At 45.9% G+C, this 26,202-nt stretch overlaps 9 protein-coding genes; 5 read left to right on the forward strand and 4 right to left on the reverse strand.

Moving 5' to 3' along the window:
- Positions 1–2,018: 2,018 nt before the first annotated feature.
- Positions 2,019–2,509, forward strand: GSBLH_T00000616001 (uncharacterized protein; the record flags this gene model as incomplete). The annotated part of the gene is made up of 2 exons (XM_013038846.1): positions 2,019–2,171; positions 2,201–2,509. The coding sequence occupies 2 exons, from the start codon at positions 2,019–2,021 to the stop codon at positions 2,507–2,509; spliced, it is 462 nt and encodes a 153-aa protein (XP_012894300.1).
- A 9,780-nt stretch (positions 2,510–12,289) lies between these two features.
- On the reverse strand, positions 12,290–13,174 carry GSBLH_T00000617001 (uncharacterized protein; the record flags this gene model as incomplete). The annotated part of the gene is made up of 1 exon (XM_013038847.1): positions 12,290–13,174. One exon carries the CDS (start codon positions 13,172–13,174, stop codon positions 12,290–12,292), a length of 885 nt encoding a protein of 294 aa, XP_012894301.1.
- Positions 13,175–15,223: 2,049 nt separating this feature from the next.
- GSBLH_T00000618001 (uncharacterized protein) lies at positions 15,224–16,259 on the reverse strand (the record flags this gene model as incomplete). The annotated part of the gene is made up of 2 exons (XM_013038848.1): positions 15,224–15,478; positions 15,510–16,259. 2 exons carry the CDS (start codon positions 16,257–16,259, stop codon positions 15,224–15,226), a joined length of 1,005 nt encoding a protein of 334 aa, XP_012894302.1.
- Positions 16,260–17,419: 1,160 nt separating this feature from the next.
- Positions 17,420–18,543, forward strand: GSBLH_T00000619001 (RNA binding protein; the record flags this gene model as incomplete). XM_013038849.1 has 6 exons in its annotated part: positions 17,420–17,482; positions 17,515–17,560; positions 17,592–17,639; positions 17,671–17,724; positions 17,758–17,933; positions 17,963–18,543. Exons 1-6 carry the CDS (start codon positions 17,446–17,448, stop codon positions 18,541–18,543), a joined length of 942 nt encoding a protein of 313 aa, XP_012894303.1. The 5' UTR covers positions 17,420–17,445.
- Positions 18,544–18,552: 9 nt separating this feature from the next.
- On the reverse strand, positions 18,553–19,229 carry GSBLH_T00000620001 (uncharacterized protein; the record flags this gene model as incomplete). The annotated part of the gene is made up of 2 exons (XM_013038850.1): positions 18,553–18,582; positions 18,615–19,229. The coding sequence occupies 2 exons, from the start codon at positions 19,227–19,229 to the stop codon at positions 18,553–18,555; spliced, it is 645 nt and encodes a 214-aa protein (XP_012894304.1).
- Positions 19,230–20,783: 1,554 nt separating this feature from the next.
- On the forward strand, positions 20,784–21,229 carry GSBLH_T00000621001 (uncharacterized protein; the record flags this gene model as incomplete). The annotated part of the gene is made up of 2 exons (XM_013038851.1): positions 20,784–21,008; positions 21,038–21,229. 2 exons carry the CDS (start codon positions 20,784–20,786, stop codon positions 21,227–21,229), a joined length of 417 nt encoding a protein of 138 aa, XP_012894305.1.
- Positions 21,230–21,484: 255 nt separating this feature from the next.
- On the forward strand, positions 21,485–23,237 carry GSBLH_T00000622001 (Propionyl-CoA carboxylase subunit ?). XM_013038852.1 has 2 exons: positions 21,485–21,552; positions 21,587–23,237. Exons 1-2 carry the CDS (start codon positions 21,523–21,525, stop codon positions 23,129–23,131), a joined length of 1,575 nt encoding a protein of 524 aa, XP_012894306.1. The 5' UTR covers positions 21,485–21,522; the 3' UTR covers positions 23,132–23,237.
- A 361-nt stretch (positions 23,238–23,598) lies between these two features.
- GSBLH_T00000623001 (uncharacterized protein) lies at positions 23,599–24,844 on the forward strand (the record flags this gene model as incomplete). XM_013038853.1 has 7 exons in its annotated part: positions 23,599–23,764; positions 23,795–23,842; positions 23,873–24,084; positions 24,116–24,245; positions 24,274–24,453; positions 24,484–24,642; positions 24,673–24,844. Exons 1-7 carry the CDS (start codon positions 23,697–23,699, stop codon positions 24,842–24,844), a joined length of 969 nt encoding a protein of 322 aa, XP_012894307.1. The 5' UTR covers positions 23,599–23,696.
- GSBLH_T00000624001 (uncharacterized protein) lies at positions 24,844–26,033 on the reverse strand. XM_013038854.1 has 4 exons: positions 25,904–26,033; positions 25,835–25,873; positions 25,728–25,804; positions 24,844–25,694 (listed from the first exon to the last, which is right to left on the reverse strand). Exons 1-4 carry the CDS (start codon positions 26,007–26,009, stop codon positions 24,882–24,884), a joined length of 1,035 nt encoding a protein of 344 aa, XP_012894308.1. The 5' UTR covers positions 26,010–26,033; the 3' UTR covers positions 24,844–24,881.
- Between the last annotated feature and the right edge of the window lie 169 nt (positions 26,034–26,202).

Raw genomic sequence — 26,202 nt, forward strand, 5'->3', positions numbered from 1 at the left:
GAAGCTCCGTAACGCCCAGCGTACAGCCATTGAATGAGGCCGGAGGGATCAGCGAGAAGTCCTTGGCGCGACATATCGCAAAGAAGTCGTTCATCTGCTCCTCCTTCTCGATCGCCTCTTTCAAATGGCTTCGCAGCTCGCTGCAAAAGTCCCAGAAAGCTCGCTGCGGCTCGACCTGGCCTTCAACAAAGATCGTGTATGCGCCAACCACCAAATCCTCCTTGGTGATGGGGCGTTGGAAACGAGCACGACCCACCGTTGTTGCAGGTGTGCCAAATCGGATGGTGGCAGGGAACTGCTTGTGAAAGAGAGCCATCTGGCACAGAGCCATGCAAGCCCAGAGATAGCATTGGAAAGTACAGCCGTGCTTGCGGCAGCCTTCCAGAATACGGTTCATTCTGTCCTCGGGAATTAGTACCCGCTTGGTTCGGAAGTAGGAGGGACAAGACTCGCTGTCCTCGTGAAGGCGAATTGGAGCAGACCAAATCTCGCCTTTGAGATCTGAGAAACGAATATGGTTGGGCTCTTGCTCCTTCAGAATGATTTCGTTTTGGACAGAAACAAACTCACGGGAAGGAGGCAGAGGCTCCTGCGGAGAATCCAGGTAATGCAACAGGTCCACAGCAACTCGAATAGAAGACAGAGCGTCCACACAGGAATGGCAGAAGCACCCAATGATCGCTGTGTTCGAGTGAACATCGTCGGCAATCACTTTGAAATGAGCAGTATCAGTACAAGTCGAGTCATTGCTGAAGTCGCAAACAATATGCTCAAATCGGTTGTGAAGCGACTCTACGTCAAACTGCTCCATCGAATAATCCAAAATCGGATCGGTGAGTAACGAATCGACCAACACCATGTCTGTAAACGACTCTCCCTGTCGAATACTACATCGTAGATAGGGGTGTTTTGAATAGATATGCTCCAGTGCATTTCGGACGTATTTCTCACTAAAATACTTATCCAGCACAATTGCCCAGCTCACAAACATTCTGCGCGTAAGCGCTTCGTACATATTCACCTGATACTCCATTGAAAAAGAAACCTCTTTCACTACAATGATAAAAATAAAAATAATAATAATAATGGTAGTAGTAAGTGAAGATTAGAAAAATAACAGAGATGCCCCCTCTGGGAATCGAACCCAGGACCTTCCGCTTACAAGGCGGGTGCTCTACCAACTGAGCTAAAAAGGCTCTACTAGAAAAAAGTCCACTTTGCCTTTAACAAACAGGTAATAGTAGTATCAATCAGAAAAGCACACATTGAATTCACTTGGAATGTATTGGACATACTCCTTACTCACAACGTTGATAGGATGCGTTTTGTCATGGTCTGGGAAATCACAATATCTAGGTTTGATCGTTACGACAACCTTCATACCCCTTGAAATGCAGCCATTCTGATAAGCCTCCATTCAAATTGTACGCTTTTACTCCCTTCTTTAACTCTTCTTCCACAATTTTGGCAGAGCGCTCTCCTATACGCGAATAAAAGAAGGTTCGGATGGGCAATTTTCCAAGATTTGCACTTCGATAACTCTCCTACTTCTTACTCGTTCCTCACATTGCTACAAGGGTTTTTGCATGACTGATATGGCATGAATCAAACTCCTCCTGTGAACGGCAATCTATGACGTGGATCAACTCGTTACTACGAGTGAAAATATCATAGAACTGCTCCATATCTATTTGTTGATCTTGCTGGAAGGTTTCTCGGATGGATTTCAGTCTTTCATCAATAGCAGCAAAGGCCTCTTCTTTTGACAAACTAAAATGTGAATTGATATTTGCGCTCTCTACCGTTCCATTATTGCTCTAAAATATCTGCAATACTTTCTTCTGAGTTAAAAAGTGGAAGGAGAAAATGGTTCTTATTTTCGACAAGGGAGTTGTATATTGAGTGTGTAGATGATGCACCATGAACAAAGACGAGATACCGAAGGTAATAGAATACAAAACGGGCTCTGCATGTTATTCACTGTAGTCACATGTTACTCAGTCTTGTTTCCATTTTGAATGTTCAAATTTGATGTATTGAAAACAGTAGGCAGCGGTGCTTCAGGGCTGATACTATTGGCTCGTGAAAAGGAATCCCATCGTTTGTTTGCTGTCAAGAAATGCCAGATACCCGATCAGAGCAGTGAGTCTCCAGAAGTTCCTCATATTGAAGTAACGTTTTCAACTCTTTTGAAGTTTAGGAGCGGTATTTATCCAAATTGACCCATCCCAACATTGTATCTTGTATAGAATCTTTTACAGAGGGTTCTTCTTTTTATATTGTGATGGAATATGCGGCCGCTGGTGACTTGCAGAAGCTGATCAATCGGTTCGGTTCGGAAGGCAGGTTTATTTCGTTTGGAGTTTTTTATTTAGCTTTTTTGCCGAGTACGCAATTCGTTCCATCTTGTTTGATTGTCTCAATGCATTGGGATGTGTTCATGACCATGGAGTTGTTCACAGAGATATTAAACCGTCTAATATTTTGCTTTTCTGTGACGGAACCGTGAAGATCTGTGACTTTGGAATCGCCCAGCCTGATCTTGAAACTTCACCAACCCAATGCAAGGGGACGTTGCAATACATGGCTCCAGAAATCATCAACAAGGGTAATTATGAAAAGAGTGCTGATATTTGGTCTCTCGGCTGTGTGCTGTATGAGATCATGTGGAGAGAGCCACTGTTCAGTGAAGGATCCTATTCGGAAGTGATTGCGAAGATTGTCGATTTCAAATCCAAGAATTGGATCGAGTTTCCGTCGATCTACTCTACAGAGTTGCAGGAGATTGTGCGCTCCATGCTATCCATTGATCCTCAAGCGCGTCCGAGTGTTCATGAGTTGATGGAATCGGAATATCTAAAGAAAGGAGTTGATATGGGACGATCGATTGTTCAATACTATGCAGAACAGCAAGTGTTTGTCAATGAGGTGAAAGCATCGATCCATCATTTACGAAGTGAGGCTTCTAACGAAGCAGCTGAAGCAGAAGCAGAAACTGAAACTCAAGCACAAGCATTTGTACAAGCTTTGGCACAAGAGCCAGACTATTCCAAACTATACAATCGACTTCTACTCGATTCTACCTACATTCAAAGTGCGATGGATGCTTTCGAATCATGTAATGTATTGATAGAAAACAATGCATCAAATGTTTCAGGGTACAAATAAACGCAAAAAGTCATACAGCAAAAGCTTTCAATATCCCTTTTTTCATGTAGCAGATTTCATTGCTTCCTTCTTAACAACCACTCGATTCTCCCCTTCTTCCTCGAATTGAATAAACAAATGATGGCGAACGCAGGTATCATCAAACGTGTGATGCTTCCACACCTACACTTCATTCCGCCCGCTTTCTCAGACCTTTTCATACGTCTGGTTCCACACCAGCAGTTCCTTTTCTTGCGAACGCCGAATCACCACGCCATCATGCGAAAGAAACACAAAGGCGCGGTTCAATATTACATCTCCGAAATGCTTTTCGATCATTTTCCGCGCAGAATCGATCCGAGCCGATCCGCGATCCACCGCGATCACTCCGAACGGCTCCGTTTTCCCCACGATATGCACCAAAATCTGGCTATCGCGCTGCTGCAGCCTGCCTGCCTTCATTCGAGTCGAGCCGAGCATCGATTCACTCTTGGGAAGCGGATAATAGCCCGACAACTCCACAGAATCGGAAGGTTTATAGTACAACGCAGAATCGGAGGCTCGGCGAGCCAGTCCCTCCACTGATTGAAAATTCCCGTTCCCCGAATTGAACTGAATCTCTCCATTCACAAATCCGAACTCTTCGCGAGACGAAAAACTTCCCCGACCCGGAGGAAACCCGCGCGAATCGTCGTTTGGAGAGGAGAAAGCGGGCGACGGAGGACATTCTCTCCGGTACTGCCCATTCAGCTTCATCATATTCAAGTCAAAGGAGGGTGGCGGAGGTTTGCACATCGCATTCGCCGGCGCTTTCTGCAGCTTTTGCAACGGAAGCTTCCCGGATCGAGCGGGGAGAGGCGCCGGCGCGCCGGCCGCGCCTGGCTGCGGGTTCCACTGCTGGAGGGTGTTGGCGAGCGTGTTGGGAAGAATACAGGGCTGCGGAAGAGTTCCTGGCGCGGTGGCGGCTGGGGAAACTCCGGGAGCGCTGGGACCCGCGGAGGCGAGGGGGGCGACAGAGGGCGAAGGAGCTAGAGGGCAAAATGGGGGCAGAGAGCCTGCAGGTGCGATGGGCAGAGAAGAATGGTCGCCTGTGCCAAAAGGGAAATGGGCTGGTTGAGGTTTGGCATTTCGGTTTTGACGAAAAGAAGGCTGCGCGTTATTTTCAGACTTTGTCTGGCAATTCTTTTTACGCTTCGAAGCTGCCTTGGTTGTCGAAGAAGCAGAATGAGGACGCTTCGAAACTTCTTTTTCCTTTGGAACACACAAAGTAGGTGCGCAAGAGATATCTTGATTCGTTAGGTTAAAAGGCATTGATTTCTCTTGCGAATAGTTAATGTTAGCAACGGTACTTGGCAAAATTGTCTGTAGAGGTGGAATGGATGGGTCTATGATGCTCGGGTCCTGAAGTGACTGAGGCTCTTTATTCGAAGCAAACATTACTTCCAGAGTTGGGTCGATTTCATAATAAGCAGATCCAGGCAGCATGTCACTGAGTTCTCCCAAGGAGAATAGCTCATCTACGTGTTTTGACATAAACACCGTTTCCTACTATCAAAAGGAGAGTGCGTTGTTTTTCTATCAGTAGCAAATGCACTCATTGAGTTTTAGAGGGGAATATTCCTTTTGGAATACAAAAGAAAATGACTAATATGGAGTTCTTGATAATAATGATTATTATAGCAAATCTGAACGTTTGGCTCATTTCATATTTTATTTTCGAACAAAGAAGGAAAATCACACTTTGCACTTTACTAGTATAAAGGCCGCAGCGCAGATAAAAGAAAGAGTCATTCCGGTCAGTACGGTAGTTTTTACATAACTGTTCTGTAAATACGCATCTAAATCTTTGTAACTACCATTCACGGACATAGACATATTACTACGACAATCCGTGGTCACGGATCTCAGGATTAATGGGCTCCAGAGGACTGTGGTAGGTATTGCTTTCTTTTGAGAATATTTCCGTTCTACACAGTAAGAAGGTGCCCAAAAGTGGACGAGGAGGGGACATGTGCAGTGTAAAGTTCATTGTCGTAAATAACGGCTACGCCTTGAAGACTACGTTGTTTTATAAGAGCAGATGTTGATGTATTTTGGTAAATCGTGTTAGAAAGGATGAAAACGTTCTACAATAAAAAACGTCCACCGAAGCAACATTTGTTCTGTCGATGTCAAAGAAGAGACTACTCATGTACAACAACCAATTATTTTCAATCTGCAAGACGTTCGACTGTTCGATGACGATTCCAGCCGTGCAGTCATAGATCGCGTTCTTTTTAATCTTAACTAGCTGGACATTTCTGCAATCCACCCCTTTCTGCCCGCAATCGTGAATAATGCAGTCGTGGACATGCATCCCAAAGCAGGAGGCCACTGACACTCCATATTCGCACCGAAAGATGCGCGAATTGCGAAGAATCAAATCGCAGCTGGACACGGAGATCGCCGCCGGGCAGTGCGACACCAAACAATCCGCGATCACTCCAAATTTTCCCTCCATTTTCTCTTTCGAGTAAATTCCGATCGACGAGCAATGCGCGACTTCGCAGTGGTCGAGAGAGAAGGCGCCCAGCAAGCGAAGACCGATATCCGAGCGAAGCACGGAGAGATTGATCCCCATGAGATGATGAAGATTGCTTTGGAAGTATAAGCCGAGCCGACCGCCCTGGATTGACGTGTTGGAGATGAAGAACTCGCTGAGAGGGTCGACGGTTGAGGGAATGTTGAGATGAATGCTGGTGTCTTTGATATGCTCGAATCTGCAGGATTCGATAGAAATGGGGGAGTTACTGCGAATTCCGTGACGGGCAGAAGCGAAGGAGCAGTCCTCAAAGCTAATCTCGTCATACAAGAAAAAACATACCTGCTTTTGCTGTCTGTGAGGACAAAAATTGTGTTGGCTGTTTCCGTTCCTTCAAAAGAACAATGACGGAACGAAATGGTAGAAGAAGTTATGTTAAATACTTTAGGAAGGTTACAACACCAATTAAATGAACAATTTTCCACCTCGACATAGGCTACATTGAACAAGGAGTAAAACGCTTACAATCTGTGATAGTAAATTCAAAATTTGAATCTGATATATATTTACTGCTTTTATCTGATATAATTCGGATGTGCTTTTCCTTAATTGTAGCAGATGGAATAGAACTGGACTAGAATCACAAGAATTGAAATATATTACCCATATACAAATTGTTCCATAATCGGAGCATTCATCAATAGCTTCTTGGAGAGATGTTTTACAGATAACTCCTTTGCATATATGAGTGTCTGCAACATAAATGGGTCTAGGCTTAATTACAAATTGGAGTCTTACCTTCCCCAAACACTGTCAATCATTCCTTCTCCAGTGTTAATATGAGTACTGCTTTCCATAATGATGAGGCAACCACAAATTGATTCAAAAGGAGTTGATGTTAATTCTGAAGAAGAAAACAACAATAATGATGGTTTGTGTAGGTGTTTAGTACGTGGGAGATATTGATTTCATATTGTTTGATAATTTGGATATAGAAAATTAATATTAGGTAGAATACTACAAACAACGACGTGTAATGCCTAGTAATAGAGATAGAATGTTGTGATAAGAATTATGAATGGTTTTACTGTGACAGTTTTAGATGAGACAGGGAGTGGGAGTACGTAGTAGGTTGATGAGAATGATTCTGACTAGGATCTAATTATGGGAGTTCCTGGTTTTATTAGTAATGATAATAATAGCCACAAAACTAAGCAAGGCATACCAATAATAACTCAGCATGCTATTTCTTGACTATTTGTGATATGTAAACATGGTGGGATGAGTTTCTATTTCGAACTACGTATTCAAACAATAATAATACGCCATAAACAATACTATGACACACAATATAATTCTTATCTAGGTTATTGGAAAATAAACTATGAAATAGAATGACCAACCAACCGTAAGCTGAATTGATTTCCACAATGTCACAAGCTTTTTGTATTATAGACGTGTATCAGCAAGAATGCTGATTATCAAGATACCAGGAATACCTGAAAAGGTAAATATTGTGGAATGTCGGTAATCCAGTGCACTTAGTGCTATATTAATATTATTATGAATAGCGGTTTAAAATAGAGTCAACCTATAATGGAATAGTAAATGCTTATTCACTAATGTGTTTTAATGACAGTGATGAACAAAAGAATCGTTTGATGATTCTGCTCATGGTTTACCTCATGAAATTGTTGATAATAAAGTTCACTATTGCTGATCTTGCTTTTAAAATAAACAAAACTCTTATGTAGCAAACCTTCTTTAGAATTTGGAGCTGAATTCAATATTATGGTCGAGGAATGTATATTTCATCATTCGTATTTAGCAATAGCTTATTTGACGGAGATTCATGGAGCCGAGTATCTACTTGATGGTTACGCTACCTTTGGTCAATCTGAAACTGTTATCAAGAATGAAGAACGATACATTGTTCAGCGATATCAAGGAAAACACAAAAACGAATTCCTCTTGAGATCTGAAAATGGCGAGGTTTTTCTGTATGAAAATAACGTACTGAAACAGTATTGGAAAGAGTATGAGGATGGAAAGAGATTGGAGGAGTTTATGCGATACAAGAATGGCCGAGTTGATTTCAGTCAGCGATTCGAGTACATTTTGGAACAAATGAATAGTAAACGTTTTGTTTACCACCCGAAAGGGCTTCGAATGGAAATCTGGTCAGCCCAAACGGGTCATTTGTTGTATCACGGAGAGTACAACGAAAGACGAATGAAAGAAGGCTGGGGAATTGAATACGATGAGGAAAGCGGAAATATTGCTTTAGAAGGCATTTGGAGCAAAGGAACATTGAAAGAAGTGATTCGATGTTTCAATGGAGATACGATGACTGAATTAAGGAGAAATGGAGCAGATAGTTTGGATCCCGTTAAACGAATTCCGATCTATATGGGTGGATTTCGCTATGATGAAGACAATGAAATGTTTGTTCGTGAAGGGAAAGGATGTCTGATTGATGAAAAGACTGGAATCGCAACTCGAGAAAGTGTATGGAAAAATGGTAAGCAAGTGAGTGGAGTGAATCTGATTGATGGAAAATACGATCCAAAATTGAGGTAGGGTTTATAAATGGTTATGATTCCCAGACTAATTCCTGATCCCCTTCAAATAAACGTCAATGGGTCTATGATACTAAGTGATGTGAGTTTGAAAGTGACCGATTTGACGATATCATCGAATTGCTGTAACGATTTGAGTGAATTGGATCTAGGCCAGTTTTCGTTCCTTGAATCGATTGAGATTGGCGATGATTGTTTTGGATCCGTACAGACATTCAAAATCGATCGATTGAATCGATTGAAAACCATCAAAATAGGAAATAGATCATTTACTCAGAAAAAGAATAGTTTTGGAAATGACAAATCGAAATCATTCCACATATTGAATTGTGAATCATTGGAATCGATAGAAATTGGTGAACATGGTTTCAGTGATTTTGCTGGAGACTTTGAATTGAAGAATCTACCACAATTACAATCCATTCAAATTGGTGTAATTGGAAGTGATTCAAGCAATTTCTATTATAGCTCGTTTGTAATTCGAGGTATACATCTGATATTGAATATTTGGATAATGCATAGATCTTCCAAATCTACAATCCATTACATTAGGTGATCGTGCATTCTTTAGATCCTTATCAACAATAATTGAAAGTATTGAATGAATTCGAATGAAATGATTGATGTAGATCTTCCATCATTACAATCCATCACATTTGGTTATTATGTACTTAATGGAAGATGGAATGATGATTCAAGTTCGTTGATAATGCGAAGTAATACTGAAATGATTGAAACTGATTGAAAATAGATCTTCCAAATCTAAAATCCATTGATTCCAAGCAAGGAAGTTTCCAAAAACCTCGTGTAGTGACATTGGCAAGTATTTCTGAATATTGAATATTGATAGTATTTAGATATTCCAAATCTTCAAAATGTTGAACTACCTGAATCATTCGAGAAAGTTCGATCGAAATCAATTTGGAGTAATGTATAATTTATTTCATATAATTTATAGATGTTTCTTCCATTCTCGCTGATCTTGTCCAAATCAAGCAGTAATTCCAGCATTGGATCTACACACTTTATTCCATTTCATTCCATTCAATGATCATTGAATATTCAATGCTTACTTTGTTTCTTTGGTTCAAACCCCTTACCGTCATTCTTTGGTTATAATTCTAGAATCCAATCATCGATTCACTCACATTTATCATCGCAATCCAGATTGATTTAGCTAGCATTTTTCAATTCTATGTGTAATCGATGTTGAGAATGAAAATACTTGTTCAGAAATGAATGAACCACAGCGCGATTATCATATTTAGGTGTTCGTTGAAAATAGAAATATTTATCATATTCGTTGTTTTGATTCGATTTGTGTAGATTGAATATATATATTCTAATATGTATAATATTATTTTGCAAAGTGAATCTCTCCACAAATTAATATTCGAAATGGGCTGTTCAAACGTAGTAGTATGCCATATCCAACATTGATTAGGATACATCCAACATGCTTATAGTTCTCGGTTAGTATTCATTTTTTCTATTCCTCAGCAATGATTATTATTGCAATACATACTGAAGAGTATGCATTTTCTCTAAAGAGATCAAACAAAAAATCTTGAGTGTTCATATCGAGCTGTGTTGCATTCTTATGAATAGTCGAATTAAATACCTTTTCTTGCAAATAATGATTCCAAGTTGTTAGTACTTCAAAAATGCATGTATCGCAATCATTACATAAATAACTTATAATATCCATGTGTATTTCAAATATGCTCTATGTATGGCATGTTCCATGCACTCATAATCCAGTTCTACCATTCATAATACTAATTGGGAGGTTAGCCCAAAAACTATTACATAATATTGCCTCAGTTCATGACTGCTTCTACTCATACACCATCTATATATTACATTTTCAAACATTTATAGAATCACCTGCTTCTTCAACTTTTTTTGATCTTATGTTGAAAGCAGTCAAGGGAAACGGAAAGCGATTCAGTCTGGTTGGAGATATGGAGATTGACGACGAGATCAACCGTTTTCGAGATATGAATACCGATGTAAATATCAATCCCTTTATAAATGAAATAGAGTTATGAAATTATCGTAAAGGGCGTGATTGAAAAGATCCTGAATTGCAAGCTCGAGAGCGATTTACTTTCGGAGCTGGAGGATGGTGTTGTATACACATTCAATTAGAGATGTTATTTTTAGATACTGTGTCAACTCTTTGAAAAACTAGTCCCAGATCGTACTATAAAGAAGCCAACGATATCGAAGAGTATAGTTTGTACCATTCTGTTAAAGATTTAGATCTTTCTTTCTTTCAGAAGCGAGATAACCTTTCCAAGTTCACAAATGCATGCCGATCCATTAGTATTCCAGATATATTGCTAATTACATATTCCTATTTTGAAAATAATGACAAGAACTTGCTTGTGTCCGGTTTAGTCACTTTTTTCATCTGGGTATTAAATCTGTATTTGATTGATTCTGTACTAATCGTTAGTGGAATTGTTGATTCGTCTCAGCACGTTACCATTAATTCCTTGATGAAGGTGTCTAGTGATGGCGATATGAGTAAAAGTGTCGACACCATAGCACGGAGATTGTCGAATCGTGCGGGAATCATCACAGGAGAGATTGCAGAAAATGAGGCAGGGACATGTGATGTTCCGCTTGCACAGAATGAAACCGACAAGAACACAGCCGAGCAAAGAGACGCAGAGATCCATGAAAAGATCTCCCAGCTCACCAAGCAAATCAAAGAAAGCGAGATGGAGTATAAAGAACTTTTCAATGAACAAAACGCGAACGAAAAAGCGGAAAAAGAGTCGGAATTCGAGGAACAGAGAGATCAAAGAATTGAAACGAAACCATTGAGTGAAGAACTTTCCGCAAATCCAGTCGAGCCCGCTTTGAATCCAGTGAAAGCGGAGCAAATCGTCTCGCTTGGGATGATTGAAGAGCAAACGCGCGCCGATTCTTCCAAAGAGCAGATCCAAACGGAAACTCTGCGAGAAATCGAAGAGCGATTGAACCAAACGAACGAAATCCTCCACCAAATCCATCCTTCCGTTCCCATTGAACCCTCTTCTCATTCATTTGAACCCTCTTCTCTTCCATTTGAACCCTCTTCTCATTCATTTGAATCTTCCTCTCATCCATTTGAACCCTCCTCTCTTCCCTCTGAACCCAATCCACAGTCGACATCCTCCATTCAATCCTGGATGAATCGCAATGGAGTGTCCCCCATCGTTCCGGAAGGCGATCTTTCCGAACACTCGCGCGCAATCGAACGAAAAATCAATCGATTCATCAACAAAGTCACTCATTCCTCCCGCTCCAACACTCCCCTTGTCTTCCAGCCCACTTCTTCCATCGTTCAAGCCATGCCTTTGCTCCCCGCCGAATCGCCCCAACTCATGATCGCGCCTCCAATCGAACCCAGCGAACTGATAGAGACCACGGCTCCTATGAACGTTAAGAACCCGATCAGTCGAGTGGAATCCTCAGAGCCAATCAACGCAAAGAAAGCGGAGAGACAGCGCGAAAAGCCTCCGGCTGCTCCTGCGCAGTATCATCTACCGCGACATCGAGCGCTGGACAAAAGCGATGAGGTCATTCCCAAGCGGCGAAACATTCAAAAAGTGCCAGCAAATACAACCGTCGCTTCGAATCCTCCCGCGAAAGCTTCCAATGAGATTCGAAAACGGCCGGTTCGCTATGTCCGACGGCTGGGTCAACGACGAATCGTCGCAGGAGCGGTCTGTCAGTCCTGCTATTTGGATGGATTGGACGAGAATGGAGAGGTGATAACAAGTGTGCAAGTGCGAAATGTGGGTCTGGGAATGATGCGATTGAAGCGTCGCGAGCCCGTGAATCAGGGAGAAGAGCTGGAAGAACCACGCCATCGTGGAGTTGGCTTGTTCAGCGGGGAGGACGAAATCGAAAACGAATACGAAAGCGGAATGGAGCAGTTTTACAACCACGAACTGGATGTGAGCGAAATGGAACGCGAACTGGATCGCCAGATTCGACAACTCCGAAATCCCACACTATCTCTTGTTTGTTCCACAAACAACACAGTCTATAATAATATCTCTACGATTCCTCGCGTGCCATCCACACGAATCTTCATCCCGCTCTTGATCTTGGACAGCAGTCCCGTCGCTCCCGACACGCACGGAATCCCCAACTCCTTCGCGATCACGCTTCCATGCGTCAGCGGACCGCCGATTTCGATCGCCACGCCGCCTGCATTCACAAACAAAGACGTCCATCCAGGATCCGCTGCGCGCATCACCAAGATCTCTCCCTTCTGAAGCACCGTGCTGCGGAAGTCGGTCGCGACCACGGCGATTCCTTCCGCTACGCCAGCCGATGTTGGGATCCCACGAATTACACTCGGAGGTAAGTTCTCCAGCCCTCGCATCGATTTCTTGGAGAGCGTGATCATCGCGCACTCCGGGCCTTCGATCACGCGAGGAAACGCCATACGCTCCGCTTGGAGAAGGAGCTCTTTGGCCTCGCTGACTTTGGACCGGAAGTTGGAAGCGGCGAGCGTGCTCTGCTCGTACCAAAACAAATCATCGAGCTGCAGGTACATCACGTCGCCGATCTGATTGATCCACCCTCCCGATTGCAGCTGTCTTCCGACTTGGAGAATGGCGCGGTGGATGGGGAGGAGAATGCGAAGCAGAGAGTATCGGAAATGATCGCGATAGTCCACAAAGAGACGCGCCATCGGTAAAAGCGAAGCGATTTTTTTGCGCTGCGATGGGGGCAGGCGAGAAAGAAGATCTTTTTCGGCTTGGTGCAGAGCGATGTCTTCTTGTTTGGCCGATTCGATCGCGCAGTTGCACTTGCTGAGCGCGAGGGAGAGAGGGAGGTAGGGACGGTCTTCGTATCTAGAAAGGGTCAATCGCCCAACAAAAAGCAAACCGAGGAACGCCCACGTCGAGTTCTCCTTCATTCCGACAGCCAAAATCCGAAATGAACTTGTCCCACAACGTTAAAAAGCATGAGGCTTCGGTGGATTTCTGGACGCGAAGCGTGTCGATCCACCTCCAAACGCTCTGCGAATCCTGCGAACTCACCAGCTCCTGCGATGTGAAAAACGAACGACAAGCAAACCTCCACCGTGGCTTCTGCGTTGAGCGATTTGATCGCCTTCCCCAAGAGAATGAGGCTTTCGTTCATTCTTCGCTGGACGCTTTTTTGCCGCGCCCCGATCAGTCGGTCCTTCTCTCCACTCGGCAATCCGTTCTTTTCGAAAATCTCGCCGATTTGGCGATACGCCTTGCGCGGAACGTGCAGATATCCCTTCTGACGAGCGAAAAAAGTCAATAGATCGACTTTGACCGAGAGAATATCGCTCAGCTTCACGATTTTCGGCTGCTCATCCAAAAGCTTCTGGATTTGATCAGCCACCGCTTTCATTTCCGCTTCGTTTTCTTCCAGCTTTTCAGTGAGCTGGTCCACGTCCCATCGGCAACATTTCGCTCGCAAGACATCCTTGATGATCGGCTTGATGAGTACATTCTTTAAAATTGAATTGGCTCGCTTTTCCGTTTTGTGGTCAAAGCGATAATAATCATCGCGATATACTTCCTTCATAATTTGAACGATTTCAGGATCGATTCCATTCCTATACGCGTCTATAAATGATGGCTTCTGCCGGAACACACATGACATAACAGATCGAGTAAAAAACGTTGAAAAACACCCACACAGATTGATAAACATAACTCCATTCACATAACACAAATAACGTTCCGAAACCTGAAACAAGTGTCGATACAATGAGTATCCCATCGGGGTGATCAACTCTGTCATGATCTTTAAGTCTCTGCTATTCACGAAGCAGGCCCAATCCATGTCGTAAGGATGGATGAGAGGGTTGATCGCTAGAAATCACACAGTGCACCCGATCGAACCGTTTGGAATGCTGAGCAGATGGGTGATAGGACGTGCTTGAAGGACGTAAAGTGTGTTTTGAAAGATGGAAAACTCAATGTCCATGGGTTTCTGATAGTACTTTTCTATGTTAATCGCAAGCTCGCAAATGGATTCGATCTGCAGATGAAAACAAACAAGGACGCAACACCTCCTCTCGCGAGAAGCACGCTCGGTTTGCTTCTTCTGGAGAGAGCTCCACTTTCGTGGTTCCCTTGTTGGGGTAATTCGATACAGATTTATACAATTGGTTCCCGATTCGTTCTTCTTCAACAGAATACGGATGCGGGCCGTAAGGCTTACGGATGATCCAGTGATCCGTGTTCACTTGTCCGTTCATTAACGGCTCGCCCATTCCCTGGACCCCATCTAAAGAAATATGCGCGAGAGAACCTGTCTGGGGATCCGCTGTGAAAACAACGCCCGAGGAGGTGGCAGGGATCATCACTTGGATAATTACAGCGATGGCAGTGTCAAAAGGGGACAACCCATGTTGAATGCGATATTGGATTGACCGTCTCGAAAAAAGAGAGCGCCAGCATTTCTTCACGGCGTCTATCACCGGCTCCAATTCACACTTCACATTGAGAATTGAGTCATTCATTCCAGCAAAGCTCGCATTCTCCAAGTCTTCGGCGATTCCACTTGAACGCACCGCGAGAAGAGGATGCGGAATCTGGCTATTCCTTTGCAAATCATGTAGCTGGTTTTGAATTTCAGCTGCAAGCTCGTATTTCACTTCGTAGTGATCAAATTGGCTTTGAATAAGTCCAATCTGTTCATCCGATATGGATTCGATACAACTATCTTCAAATTGTTCTTGCCACAAGCTTATATATTCTCGAAACGCTTCTTCGCGAATGATAAATGCATGCGGTACCAAAAACTCACCTTGCGCCAGAACGATGAGATTGTACCCCTTTCCACCAATATGCTCGAGTTTGATACAATCTCCTCTCGACGAAAGCTGCACAATCAGAGAAAACGCAAAGACCTACACTAACTGTATAATTCATTGACTTCATCAACGATTTCGAAACAACGTGTTTCTCATCAAACAATCCGATCATTTCACCTCTGGAAACTGAAATCCCTCCAAATAATTCGCCCAGGCCTTGTCTTCGGTCCGCGTCGTTCTCAACTCTCCTTCAGAAGCTGCAAACATTTGATTTAAGTCCTCCGTCTCAAACGTAAGTACGTTCTTAAACACGTTCATAAACTGTCTCTTGTACACAGCATAGTACTCCTTCTTTCTCGAGCAGATATTGTAGACCACAAGCCCATCACCGACCATGCTCTTCAACTGCTCCAAAAACTTCTTCTACACACTCACCGCCCTCCACAACGCACACCGTCAAAAACGCCACCGGCGGGAAGCTCGACGTCGCCTTGAGGTCTTTCGTATCGATATCCACAATCACCACATCGTACGTCTTCCCCGCGGCTTGCTGCTTCTCCACAAACTGCAGCGCGTCCTCCACCACGACCTCTACATCCTCGGGGAGCTTGAAGTACTTCCGCGCGATCTCCGCGACCGTTTCGTCGATCTCGACCGCGGTAATCGCGGCACGCGGGATGGAAGCGTGAAGAAACGACGGCAAACAGCCGCCGCCGAGTCCCAGAACGAGGATTCGAGGCGAAGCCGAGCGCGGAGGAGCGAGGAGCAAGGCGGCCGCCATGAACTGATGGATGGAGAAGAAGAGTGTGCGCGGCTCGAAGACCTTCCGCTTCTTTTTCTCTCCGGAGATGTGGAATCCCATCTGGGATTGGATGGCGCGCGCGTTGCTGGTGAAAAGCAGGCGGCGCGATCCCGCGCGATCGCTGGTCATGACGTCCTCGACGGTGTAGGAATCGCCCGAAGCGAGCGAGCCCGAAGCGAGGGTCGACGACTTGTATTGGCTCTCTGGGGGCGAGTAGATGGGGATGGGGAGGTTCCCGTTGAGCGGGAGAAAGGAGGGGAGGATGGGCGAGAAGTCTTTCTTCGCCTGCTCGTTGTCGATTGCGAGGTTGCGAGCGTGCGAGTTGCTCCGGAAAATGATGATCATGCGGTCCGCTTGGGCCTCCTCCATGAGCTGCCAGACGCTCTCGTGCTCGCGGTACATGGTGGAGGTGTTGCTGCCCGCAGGGACCAGCAGACTCACCGTGGAGGGCTGGCGATGCCCTTCGAGGGCGTTGTCCCAGATGTCAAATTCGTATTTGTTCTATGCCAACAAACAAAGGGATGGGGAGAAACGGGCGTGGCGGTCGGAGAGCTCGCGAGGAGCAGGGAGACGGAGAGCTCGGGAGAGTGGGAGCCGCTGGCGACCGTGCGGAGCTTGTTCCGGCCAATGAAATAGTAGCGAGTTTCCTGGATGTGCTGCAGGAAGTCGGGTTTGGGGAGCGATTTCGAGGCGTCCAAGGGGGTGAACGTGGTGTTGTTTCGTCTACGCGATAGAGGAAGAGAGGAGAAAAGGAACAGAAATCCGTCGGTGGGGATGAAGAAGAAGCGGAACGGCTTCGGAGAGGCGGCTTTGCGCGTGATGAAGAGGAAGGGAGGGTTGGTCAGAGGGGTTTGGAGCGGCTGGCTGGTCAGATACACGTCCGTTGTGTAGGGAGAGAGCATGTCTACAATGAGCCAGAAAAACTCGAAAAGAAACCATAGAGCAGCGAGCAGATGAAGTCCTGCGACATGGAGATCGTAAAGAGAACGCCTTCCGGCTTCAAAACGCGGAAGTTCTCCTTCAGATAGGCTGTAGCGTCATTCTTACACTTCGGATTGTCCTCTGCATAGATAGCGTCTAAACAGGCCTTGTCAATAATCACATCGAACGACGCATCTTCAAAAGTCATCTTTGTTGCATCCATCACATGGTATTCGAGCGTTTCTCGCTTCCCACGACGGTTCTTCATCGTCTCAATCACAGTTTCGCTGTAATCGATACAGACGATGTTGCGATAACCATTGTCATACCTAGCAATCAGAAAATAAACAGAAAACTACAGTTTTTCGCCGAGATTGCTGTTTCCACAACCGACTAGCAAAATTCTGTTTTTCTTGTTGATGTAGGTAGCGAAATAGGACTTGAAATCGTTGAAGCTCCCATACCAATCAAACAGAGACTTGTATTTCTCGAACGCTTGGTCCCAGAACTCCTTCTTATTGTAGTCCTCGATGTTTTTGGGGTTTAAATACTGCTCCATTGGCAAATCGATGGTCTTCTGAAAAATCGACTAACGGGAATCGCTCGGTTTTTGGGCAAACAAAACAGTCGTATTATCTCTAGAAGGTTTCATCCCATTCTATAGAAAATGCCACAGTCGCGATTAGTGAGTGCTTCTTCATCCAGTTGACTCTTCCGTTTCCGTTTTACTGTGTAGGAAGCCGATCTCGAAGTCGCTCGATGTCTCTGGAGAAGGATCCATCGTACCCGATTCGATATTTGTAATAATCATAGAAGAGAAGATAGTAGAAGCCGACATGACAAACGAGAGAACAGCCTCTCGTACGTGAGAGTGAATTGTGTAATTGTGTAGTAACACGGAAGACAACGAGGGACAAGATAAAATTGTCGTAAAAGATCTGTCTTCGTACGCTGTGAACGAGAGATGGGTTACTAATAGAAACGTAAGCGAGAAGCACTTGAAGGAAATCTTTGGGCACTTTGGAGAGGTAAAAGACGTCTCCATTCAGTATTTGCCCCATTCCTCCATCTCATCTGGAACTGCGTATATCGTGATGGCCTCCGAGGAAGATGTGGAGAAGGCTGTCAAGGGAATGCACAAAGGCCAAATTGATGGTACGAATTGTCGCTCGCCTTCACGCTAGGCCGAGTGATCACAGTGGAAGCAGTGGAGAAGAAGAAGGAGAAGAAGAAGAAGAGCGAAAAGAGCGAAAAGAGAAAGAAGCGAGAAGAGTCCAAGAACCCCGAACCAGTAGCAAAACCTCAAACGAAGCCGGAGCGAAAGCCGCTCCTCCGTCGCAAGAACCACTCGCGTCTGCGAGGCCGCTCCTATTCCGACAGGAGCCGATCTCGCAGCAGTCGGTCGAGCAGCTATTCTCGCAGCAGTCGGTCGCGATCGCGATCTCGCAGCAGTCGGTCACGATCGCGATCACGCTCACGCTCACGATCGCATTCACGTTCACGTTCGAGTCGCTCTCGCTCAAGTCGTTCTCGCTCGAGTCGTTCTCGCAGCTACAGCGGATCTCGCAGTTATTCCCGCTCGCGAAGCTACAGCCGGTCCTATTCTCCCTCTCGAAGCTACAGCCGATCGCGTAGTCGATCCTATTCTAATCGTGGCCGAAGATGCATTGTTTGTTCAACAATCACGCAATCACAACATCATCATCATAATCATCATCATATTCTTCATCATCATAATCTTCATCCATCCAAACTCTTTGTTTAAACGTCATCATCAGAAGACACAGCCTTCTTGTGGTGGCGTCTCTTCTTGTGGCGGGTCTCCGACTTCTCAACCTCCTCCTCGCTTTCCTCCTCCTCCTGCATGGCAGGCTGGCGAGCAGGCGCGGCGTCCATATCGTCGTCGCTCACATCGGCTCCAGACGAAGCATCGTCATCCAGCATTCCTCTCTCCTCCTCCGGAGACACCAGAGATCTGCAGTGCAGTCCGAACAGGAACAGCCAGACGGCGTAGCAGAGCAGGAACACGTAGTAAGTGAAGTCCGACTTGTTGTTGAAGAAGTCGTAGTTCAGCAGCTTCAACAATTCCAGAAGACAGGTCACAGCACCCATCACAGAGCTCACATAACCCACCAATCTCCAGTTTCCACCGATAATATCGAGCTCCTTGTCATAGATAGTCGCCATGTACACGCCCAGACCCAGAATCAAGTCACGGAAGAACGTCAGCCAAGTGAACGAGCTGCTCATGATGGCCTCAGCAAACAGCATCGACACGTGAGGATAACCCTTGGCCTTGGAATTGGGGTGGAAGATCAGGCCTCCCACGATTCCAGCGCTCACACGCAGGCCCACAGAGAAGGCAGACTTCATGATCTCAAGAACGGTTCCCATGAGCAACAAGGTACGCATGACCTTCGAACCCTCGTGCGCGCTGAATAAGTCCTCCATGGCCTATGAGTGACCGAACGTTCGAGCCATTACGTAGAAAGGAATACAGGTGATCAGACCGAACAGCATAACTACCACTCAAATAATATAGAAACTGCGTACTGACCAAATGAGAAAACTCATACCAACCGATATGGCGGCTCTGGTATGAGAAAAATTCAAGAATGCAAGTATGGTTCAAATCCTTCCCTTAAACGAAACAATCAACAAAATACAGTGATCGCGCTCATTCCACAGCTCGAGGTGTTCTTAACCACCACAGAGTTAATAAGTTCTCGGATGAAAGGGGCCAAAACCATACCCACGGATCTTCACATAATAAGCTAAGCAGGAACCTACCCAATAGTAGCGCAATAAGCTGAAAGCTTGTAAACACCGTTGGGATCGTTAGGCGAAATCTTAGTAAGTAAATTGTTAAAAGCTGATTAATTATACAAAGCAAGCAAAAATCTACCCATTTGAGACGAAAAAGGATTACAATATAAACACTTCTGCGAAATGGAGCACACAAAACACATTGACGACACACAATCGATCTTTCTACCCTTTTTCCTATCTATCCAGGAGGGACGACATACATTCTGGTGAATTATTTACGCTTGCAATTATTCTGCAATTTGCTCACGGCATTTGTAGACTACTGGAGCTGCCAGGAATACCAATTTTGCCAAATTGTGTATTCGTGTGTTTTTTGGGAAATAAGGAGGAGAGTGCTGGCAGTAACGAAAGATGAATATTCAGTAGGGTTTCGAAGAACAGTTGGTGATTTGTGGAAAGAACAATTGTTTCGCATTCGCGTGACTGTACTAAAAATGTGTAATGCATAAAATACAATATTATTGTGTTTAGAGACACTATGTGCGATAGTATTTGAAAGTGAGATTTGTCGCGGGAATTTGGAGATGTCTTTCTTCCAGATTTTCTAAGAAACAACGAAGAATGAAATCAAAGCAGAAGGACAAGAAGGAAAAGAAGGAAAAGAAGGAGCCAAAAATGGTGTCAAAGAAGAAGGAAGTCATGCGAGCCCTGCCGCCTAAGAAGAGCGAATTATCGAAAGAAAAGTATAAAGACGAAGCAACAAAGCTAAAGGAAGATGTGATTCACATCAATGAGACCATGATGAACGAGGGCGAACGTTTGTTCTTCACTCGCTTGCCAGAAAAAATAATCGAGCTTACAGAATATATTCAAGTATGTAGTTTGTTTATCGAGTGCCTTGTTCTTACTTTCTATAGAATCAGCCCCTATTCAAGAAATCTTTTAATGATGTGAAGCAAGAGATATCTGTGGACAAGTACGTAATCGCATATATGGCAGAAGCCAAGGAAAAGGAGTTGGTGAAAAATGTTCTCGAGACTCATGAAACCTTTAACGATTGGAGAAAGAAGCAAAAGCACTTGCTCCTCGGATGCGAGATCGAGGGAAAGGTGCCTGTCTCTTCGAAGAAGGAGAAGGAACATCCTAAAGTTCCTATTCCCTTCCCTCCCGATTGTATCATACCAGTGAACGCCGTATTGGCACTTTTCGTTTCCTCATCGGTAGCAACTCGCATCCATGCTGGACTTTTTGAAGAAGGAGGTGAGCGAATGTGCGATTCTCTGCGGTGCAATTAAGATGTGGATCACGCTTCGTATTCCCAAAATGGAGGATGGAAACGACTTCAACGTATCCATTCAGGAAGAGTGCGTCAACACCATTTCGGACGTGGAAGACGAGGCGTACAGCATTCTTGATTCCATCTCCAACTATCATCATACACGAGGCAGCTACATTATTGAGGTAGAGATTGATGGAGTTGTTGAATGTAGATGGTTGCGAATCCCTCGGTGATGGATTTCGCCAAGTGCATCTCGCAAGTGGATGAAACACAGTTCTTCAATACGAAGCTGTCAATCCAAAGCTTCCGGAATAACTACGCCTTGCTATATGACCTGGTGATCAAGAACTTGGAAAAGCTGCGCACACCTACTTCCCATGTTGATTCTCTTTCATTTTATTAGTTCGTTAGTTCCTCTGTTTTCTTAAACAATGATTCTGTAAAGTGGACATTTTCTGTGACTCTCACTAAAAAGTAAGGAATCGATAGACTGAGGTTTCTTGGCCATTTCCGTTCGCTAGAGATGGTTCAATAAATACCATGCATTGAATAACGTGATGAAAACCATTCTCAAATCGACATGCATAACAAGTTGGTCCCTTAAAGCTGTATGTCGTCCTTTCACTCATCTTCCCTGTTTCTCCATTATTCTCCCATTCTAGGTTTTCCCAAAGAATGCTCGCATCTGTTCCTTCTATGATTTCGAAGCGTGCTGTGACTCTTGCTGTACGATTTTGAATCTGTGAGTGTGATGGTGTAGCGCAGTTTCGCCGGAGCTGTTGATTTAACGAAGCCTTTCACTGAAAGACTTGCTGAAGCTCGCCACAGCGCCCTTATTGGTGGAGGCGAGAAGCGCATTGATTCTCAGCACAAGCGTGGCAAGCTGACCGCTCGTGAGCGTATCGAGCTGCTGGTGGATAAGGGTTCGTTCCGCGAGTACGACCAGCTGAAGGCGCACCGCTGCGTGCATTTCGGTATGGAGAAGCAGAACTACCCTGGCGATGGTGTTGTGACGGGTCACGGAACGATCAACGGTCGTCTGGTGTTCCTGTTCGCTCAGGACTTCACGGTGCTGGGAGGTTCTCTGTCTGGCACGAACGCTGAGAAGATCTGCAAGGTGATGGACAAGGCCATGGACGTGGGTGCTCCGGTGATCGGTCTGAACGACTCCGGCGGTGCTCGTATCCAGGAGGGCTGCGACTCTCTTGCTGGCTACTCGGAGATCTTCAAGCGGAACACTCTGTCGTCGGGCGTGATTCCGCAGATCTCTCTGATCATGGGTCCGTGCGCTGGAGGCGCTGTGTACTCTCCTGCGATCACGGATTTCATCTTCATGGTGCGCGACACGTCGTACATGTTCATCACGGGTCCGGACGTGGTGAAGACGGTGACGCAGGAGGAAGTGACGCAGGAGGAGCTGGGCGGCGCTGCGATCCACACGAAGAAGTCTGGCGTGGCGCAGGGCGCGTTCGACAACGACGTGGAGATGCTTCGCGCGATGCGTACGTTCTACGACTACCTGCCTCTGAACAACCGCGACGGCGTTCCGAGCCGCGTGTGCACGGACCCGCGGAGCCGCGCGGAGCCGGCGCTGGCGAACATCGTGCCGCAGGACGCGAACATGCCGTACGACATGAAGAAGCTGGTGAAGCTGGTGGTGGACGAGCAGGAGTTCTTCGAGACGTCGCCCGACTTCGCGAAGAACATCGTGGTGGGCTTCGCCCGCATGGAGGGCCGCACGGTGGGCGTGGTGGCGAACCAGCCGCTGGAGCTGGCGGGCTGCCTGGACATCAACGCCTCGGTGAAGGGCGCGCGGTTCGTGCGCTTCTGCGACGCGTTCAACATCCCGCTGGTGACGTTCGTGGACGTGCCCGGCTTCCTGCCCGGCGTGAACCAGGAGCACCGAGGAATCATCCGCGAGGGAGCCAAGCTGATCTACGCCTACGCGGAGGCGACCGTGCCCAAGGTCACCGTCATCACCCGCAAGAGCTACGGAGGCGCGTACTGCGTGATGTCCTCGAAGCATCTGCGCGGAGACAGCAACTACTCGTGGCCCAACGGAGAGATCGCCGTCATGGGAGCCGAGGGAGCCGTCAAGATCATCTTCCGAGGAAAGGATCTCCAGAAGAACAAGGCCGAGTACGCTTACAACTTCGCCAACCCGCTCATGGCCGCCCAGAGAGGATTCATCGACGACATCATCGAGCCCACCGAGACCCGAAGAAGACTCTGCGAGGACCTCGAGATCCTCCAGACCAAGAAGATGACCAATCCTTGGAGAAAGCACGGAAACATCCCGCTGTAAAGAGCGAGAGGTCCCGAGCCGAAGAAAAGGAAAAGAAAAAAGGAGCGAATTGGTGGATAGAAAAAGGGAGTAACATGGAGTTTACACTATTATGCCATTATGATAGGGTCTGTTTGTTCGAAAACACAATTGCATTGTTATGGCCGCTACTACGCCTTGGGTGAGTTACCTCTTTTTCGGTATCTCTGTGATCATGGTCTTTGGGTTGTACGCTTGTTTGGAGGACATGTTAATACACAGGTTGTATCTGAATGCAGAGATCGTATTTACCAATATTCATAACGTATGGGATGGCGGAATGCTGAAAAGGTAGACGAAAATCAATAATGGCGAGATCGTGTTTTCAGCCGAAATGGTTCGAGAACCCGACAAACCGACTCCGTTGGAAAATGTTACAGGTACCGAAGAGGTTGTAATGACCGAACCTCCCAAGTTAAACGTGATTCCGAAGATTCTAACCTTGATTAAGAGTTTCACTTCGTTTCCCAAACCGGCAGTACAAAATGCCGAAAACAAGTCACCTATTCGCCCCCATCCATTTCTTCGAACCTACTCAAGAGACAGCATGACCACTCCCACGAGTTCTGCTCCCACTTCACAAGTGCACGACGTCACTTTTACGAGTCAGGGAACGTACTTGATTTTCGAAAGGGTCATCTTCAGCACGGTTCGCTACTACTACTTCCCAATCCTCCTCCAGCGCTGGACTGGGTATTTTTAACTGGCTACACTGAAATCTAGTCCTCTCTCCATCACGCTGTGCTTAAAGCCGGAAGAAGTATCCGATATCAACGACCAATTAGCCGCCGACAATTTCGACTCGCGTCTGTCAATCGTCCAATACGTAGCCACCAATCCCGGCATCTACCCCATCAACAAACTTCGCAATCTGGCCATCCGGAACGTGAAAACGGACCATTTCTGGCTGACCGATTTGGACATGTGGCCGTCACGTTTGTGCCGATTCCTTCGAATTCTGTGTAGAAGGCCTCTACGAAGCGATCCTCCGACTCCCCAATTCGGCATTGCAGGATGAAGTGCTCGCGATCATCGTTCCTGCGTTTGAGATCCATGCGAGTTCGTGCTCTACGTTCCAGGCGTGCACGGATCTGCCGTCTGATTGGTCGTTCGGTTACGCGTAGAATCTTGCCCCAGTTCCCCAACACGAAGAGAGAACTGAACAGGTGTATAAGCACGCGGAGGTGCAGCACGTTCAGGCCGTGGGATCAGCTGCATGATTACCACTTCCCTGAGTGGTACCGCGAGTCCTACACGGCGGAGCTGACGCCTGTGCGGTGCTTTAAGGGGAATACGCAGGAGCCGTAGAGGTCGCTGTGCCGGTTGATTTGAAGGTATGTCGTGGTGAAGAAGTCGCCGTTTTTGCCGTCGTTCGATGAGCGATTTGTGAACTATGCATATAACAAGGTGCAGTGGCTGGAGCATCTGCGATACAGAGGATATGTGTTTTCGATTCTTACTGATGGATTTGCTGTGGACGTGCCACATCCCTTGTTTTCGTGTTGGAGTGGTTTTAGGAATAGCTCTGCGCTGCGCAAGAAGTTCATGTCTGTCCGAGAGACCACAAAGCAGACGCTAAACAAGGAAATGTATGACCAGTTCTTGGCAGAGCTTAGACGCAACGAGACGGATAAGAGCATTGTAAAGTATTGCAAACAGAATAACAATTCAACTCTTTGTTCAACAAACAAGTAGCCATATGCATGCAGTTAAACGATAGACTAGAATTCCATTACAACTCCACGGTAGGAGCGGGAGCGGGGGCAGGAGCAGGGACCGGCTCAGGGGCAGGTGCCGGGGCAGGAGCAGGAACAGGTTCGGGAGCAGGAACAGGTTCGGGAGCAGGAGCAGGAGCAGGGGCAGGGGTAGGCTCAGGAGCCGGAGCCGGAGCCGGAGCTGGGACAGGAGCAGGTTCGGGAGCCGGAGCGGGAGCAGGAGCAGGAGCCGGAATAGGCTCAGGAGCGGGAGCAGTGACCTGAATAGGCTCAGTCGAGGCAGGGACAGGAACAGAGGCCTCAGCAGTCTCCGTGGGAGCAGGTACCTCCACAGGCTTCGACGGGTGAGAAGCAGACTTGGCAGACGTCTTGGGAAGCTCCTTCTTGGCGGGACGCTTGGCACAAACAGCAATGATAATGATAATGATGATCACGACGACCACGACCACAATGATAATAATAAGATTCAAGGTAAAGGTGATTCCAACGCAACCATCGTCACTCATACGGGTCTGCACCGAACCATCAAACTCAAAAGAGTCGCTGCCAATATACATCTGTACAAAAATCTGTCCATCTTCAGGATTAGCGATACCGTCAATTTCGGAAGCCCACTGATTTTCACCACCAGCGCATTTCGCGAGCTCGTGGACATCATAGAACACTCCATCCTCAATAGTAAAGGTAGAGCAAGAAATATATTGATTGTTGTAGGTGCTATCAGTCATAGCAGCATACGCTTCCGTAGGGTGGGCCGAAAGTTCGTAATAACCCTCCTCTCCTTCCAGCTTTGTAACCTCATCAATAACGTACACCGTCTTCACAGCAAACTTGAAATTATCATCAGTACAATCATTTCCTGCAAAATTGGTAATAGTGGTTTCATATCCAGTTCCCATGATTCCTCTGTTACCAATGATTTTCGTATCAGAACGAGCAACTTAAAGTTAAACACAAACACAAAAATTACCTTGCTGCTTGTTGCAGGTGCCCTGCCAGCTACCACAAACTATATATTACCATCCAACATAAATTGTACTGTCGTAGTCAAACTCGGGAGGAGACAATACCTTCGTAACAGGGCGGAAAGACTCAGCTGAAGCAATAGCAATGAGCACAAATGCCAAAACAAATGAACACTTCATTTCAAAAATAAATCTATTCTATTTCTAGGAATTAAAAATTTATGTAGACCTCATTGTCATTTGTCTATTGTCAGCCTGCCATTACCGTCATAGAACCGTGGGTTCGGCAATCCCATTCAATTTAACCAATTAAAGTCATGATCCGTATTTGGTTCGCCAATCAAATGATCGGCCCAGCATGGGGGTACATTAT

Source organism: Blastocystis hominis (genome assembly GCF_000151665.1).
Source record: "Blastocystis hominis, Singapore isolate B (sub-type 7) whole genome shotgun sequence assembly, scaffold_0".
Classification (NCBI taxonomy): domain Eukaryota; class Bigyra; order Opalinata; family Blastocystidae; genus Blastocystis; species Blastocystis hominis.

Coding starts and splice junctions, on each gene's coding strand:
- GSBLH_T00000622001 (XM_013038852.1), top strand. CDS start 21,523: ATGATTTCGAAGCGTGCTGTGACTCTTGCT. Junction 21,553..21,586: donor AGCGTGCTGTGACTCTTGCT/GTACGATTTTGA, acceptor GTGATGGTGTAG/CGCAGTTTCGCCGGAGCTGT.
- GSBLH_T00000624001 (XM_013038854.1), bottom strand. CDS start 26,009: ATGAAGTGTTCATTTGTTTTGGCATTTGTGCTCATTGCTATTGCTTCA. Junction 25,874..25,903: donor TCCCGAGTTTGACTACGACA/GTACAATTTATG, acceptor GGTAATATATAG/TTTGTGGTAGCTGGCAGGGC. Junction 25,695..25,727: donor AAACCACTATTACCAATTTT/GCAGGAAATGAT, acceptor GATAATTTCAAG/TTTGCTGTGAAGACGGTGTA.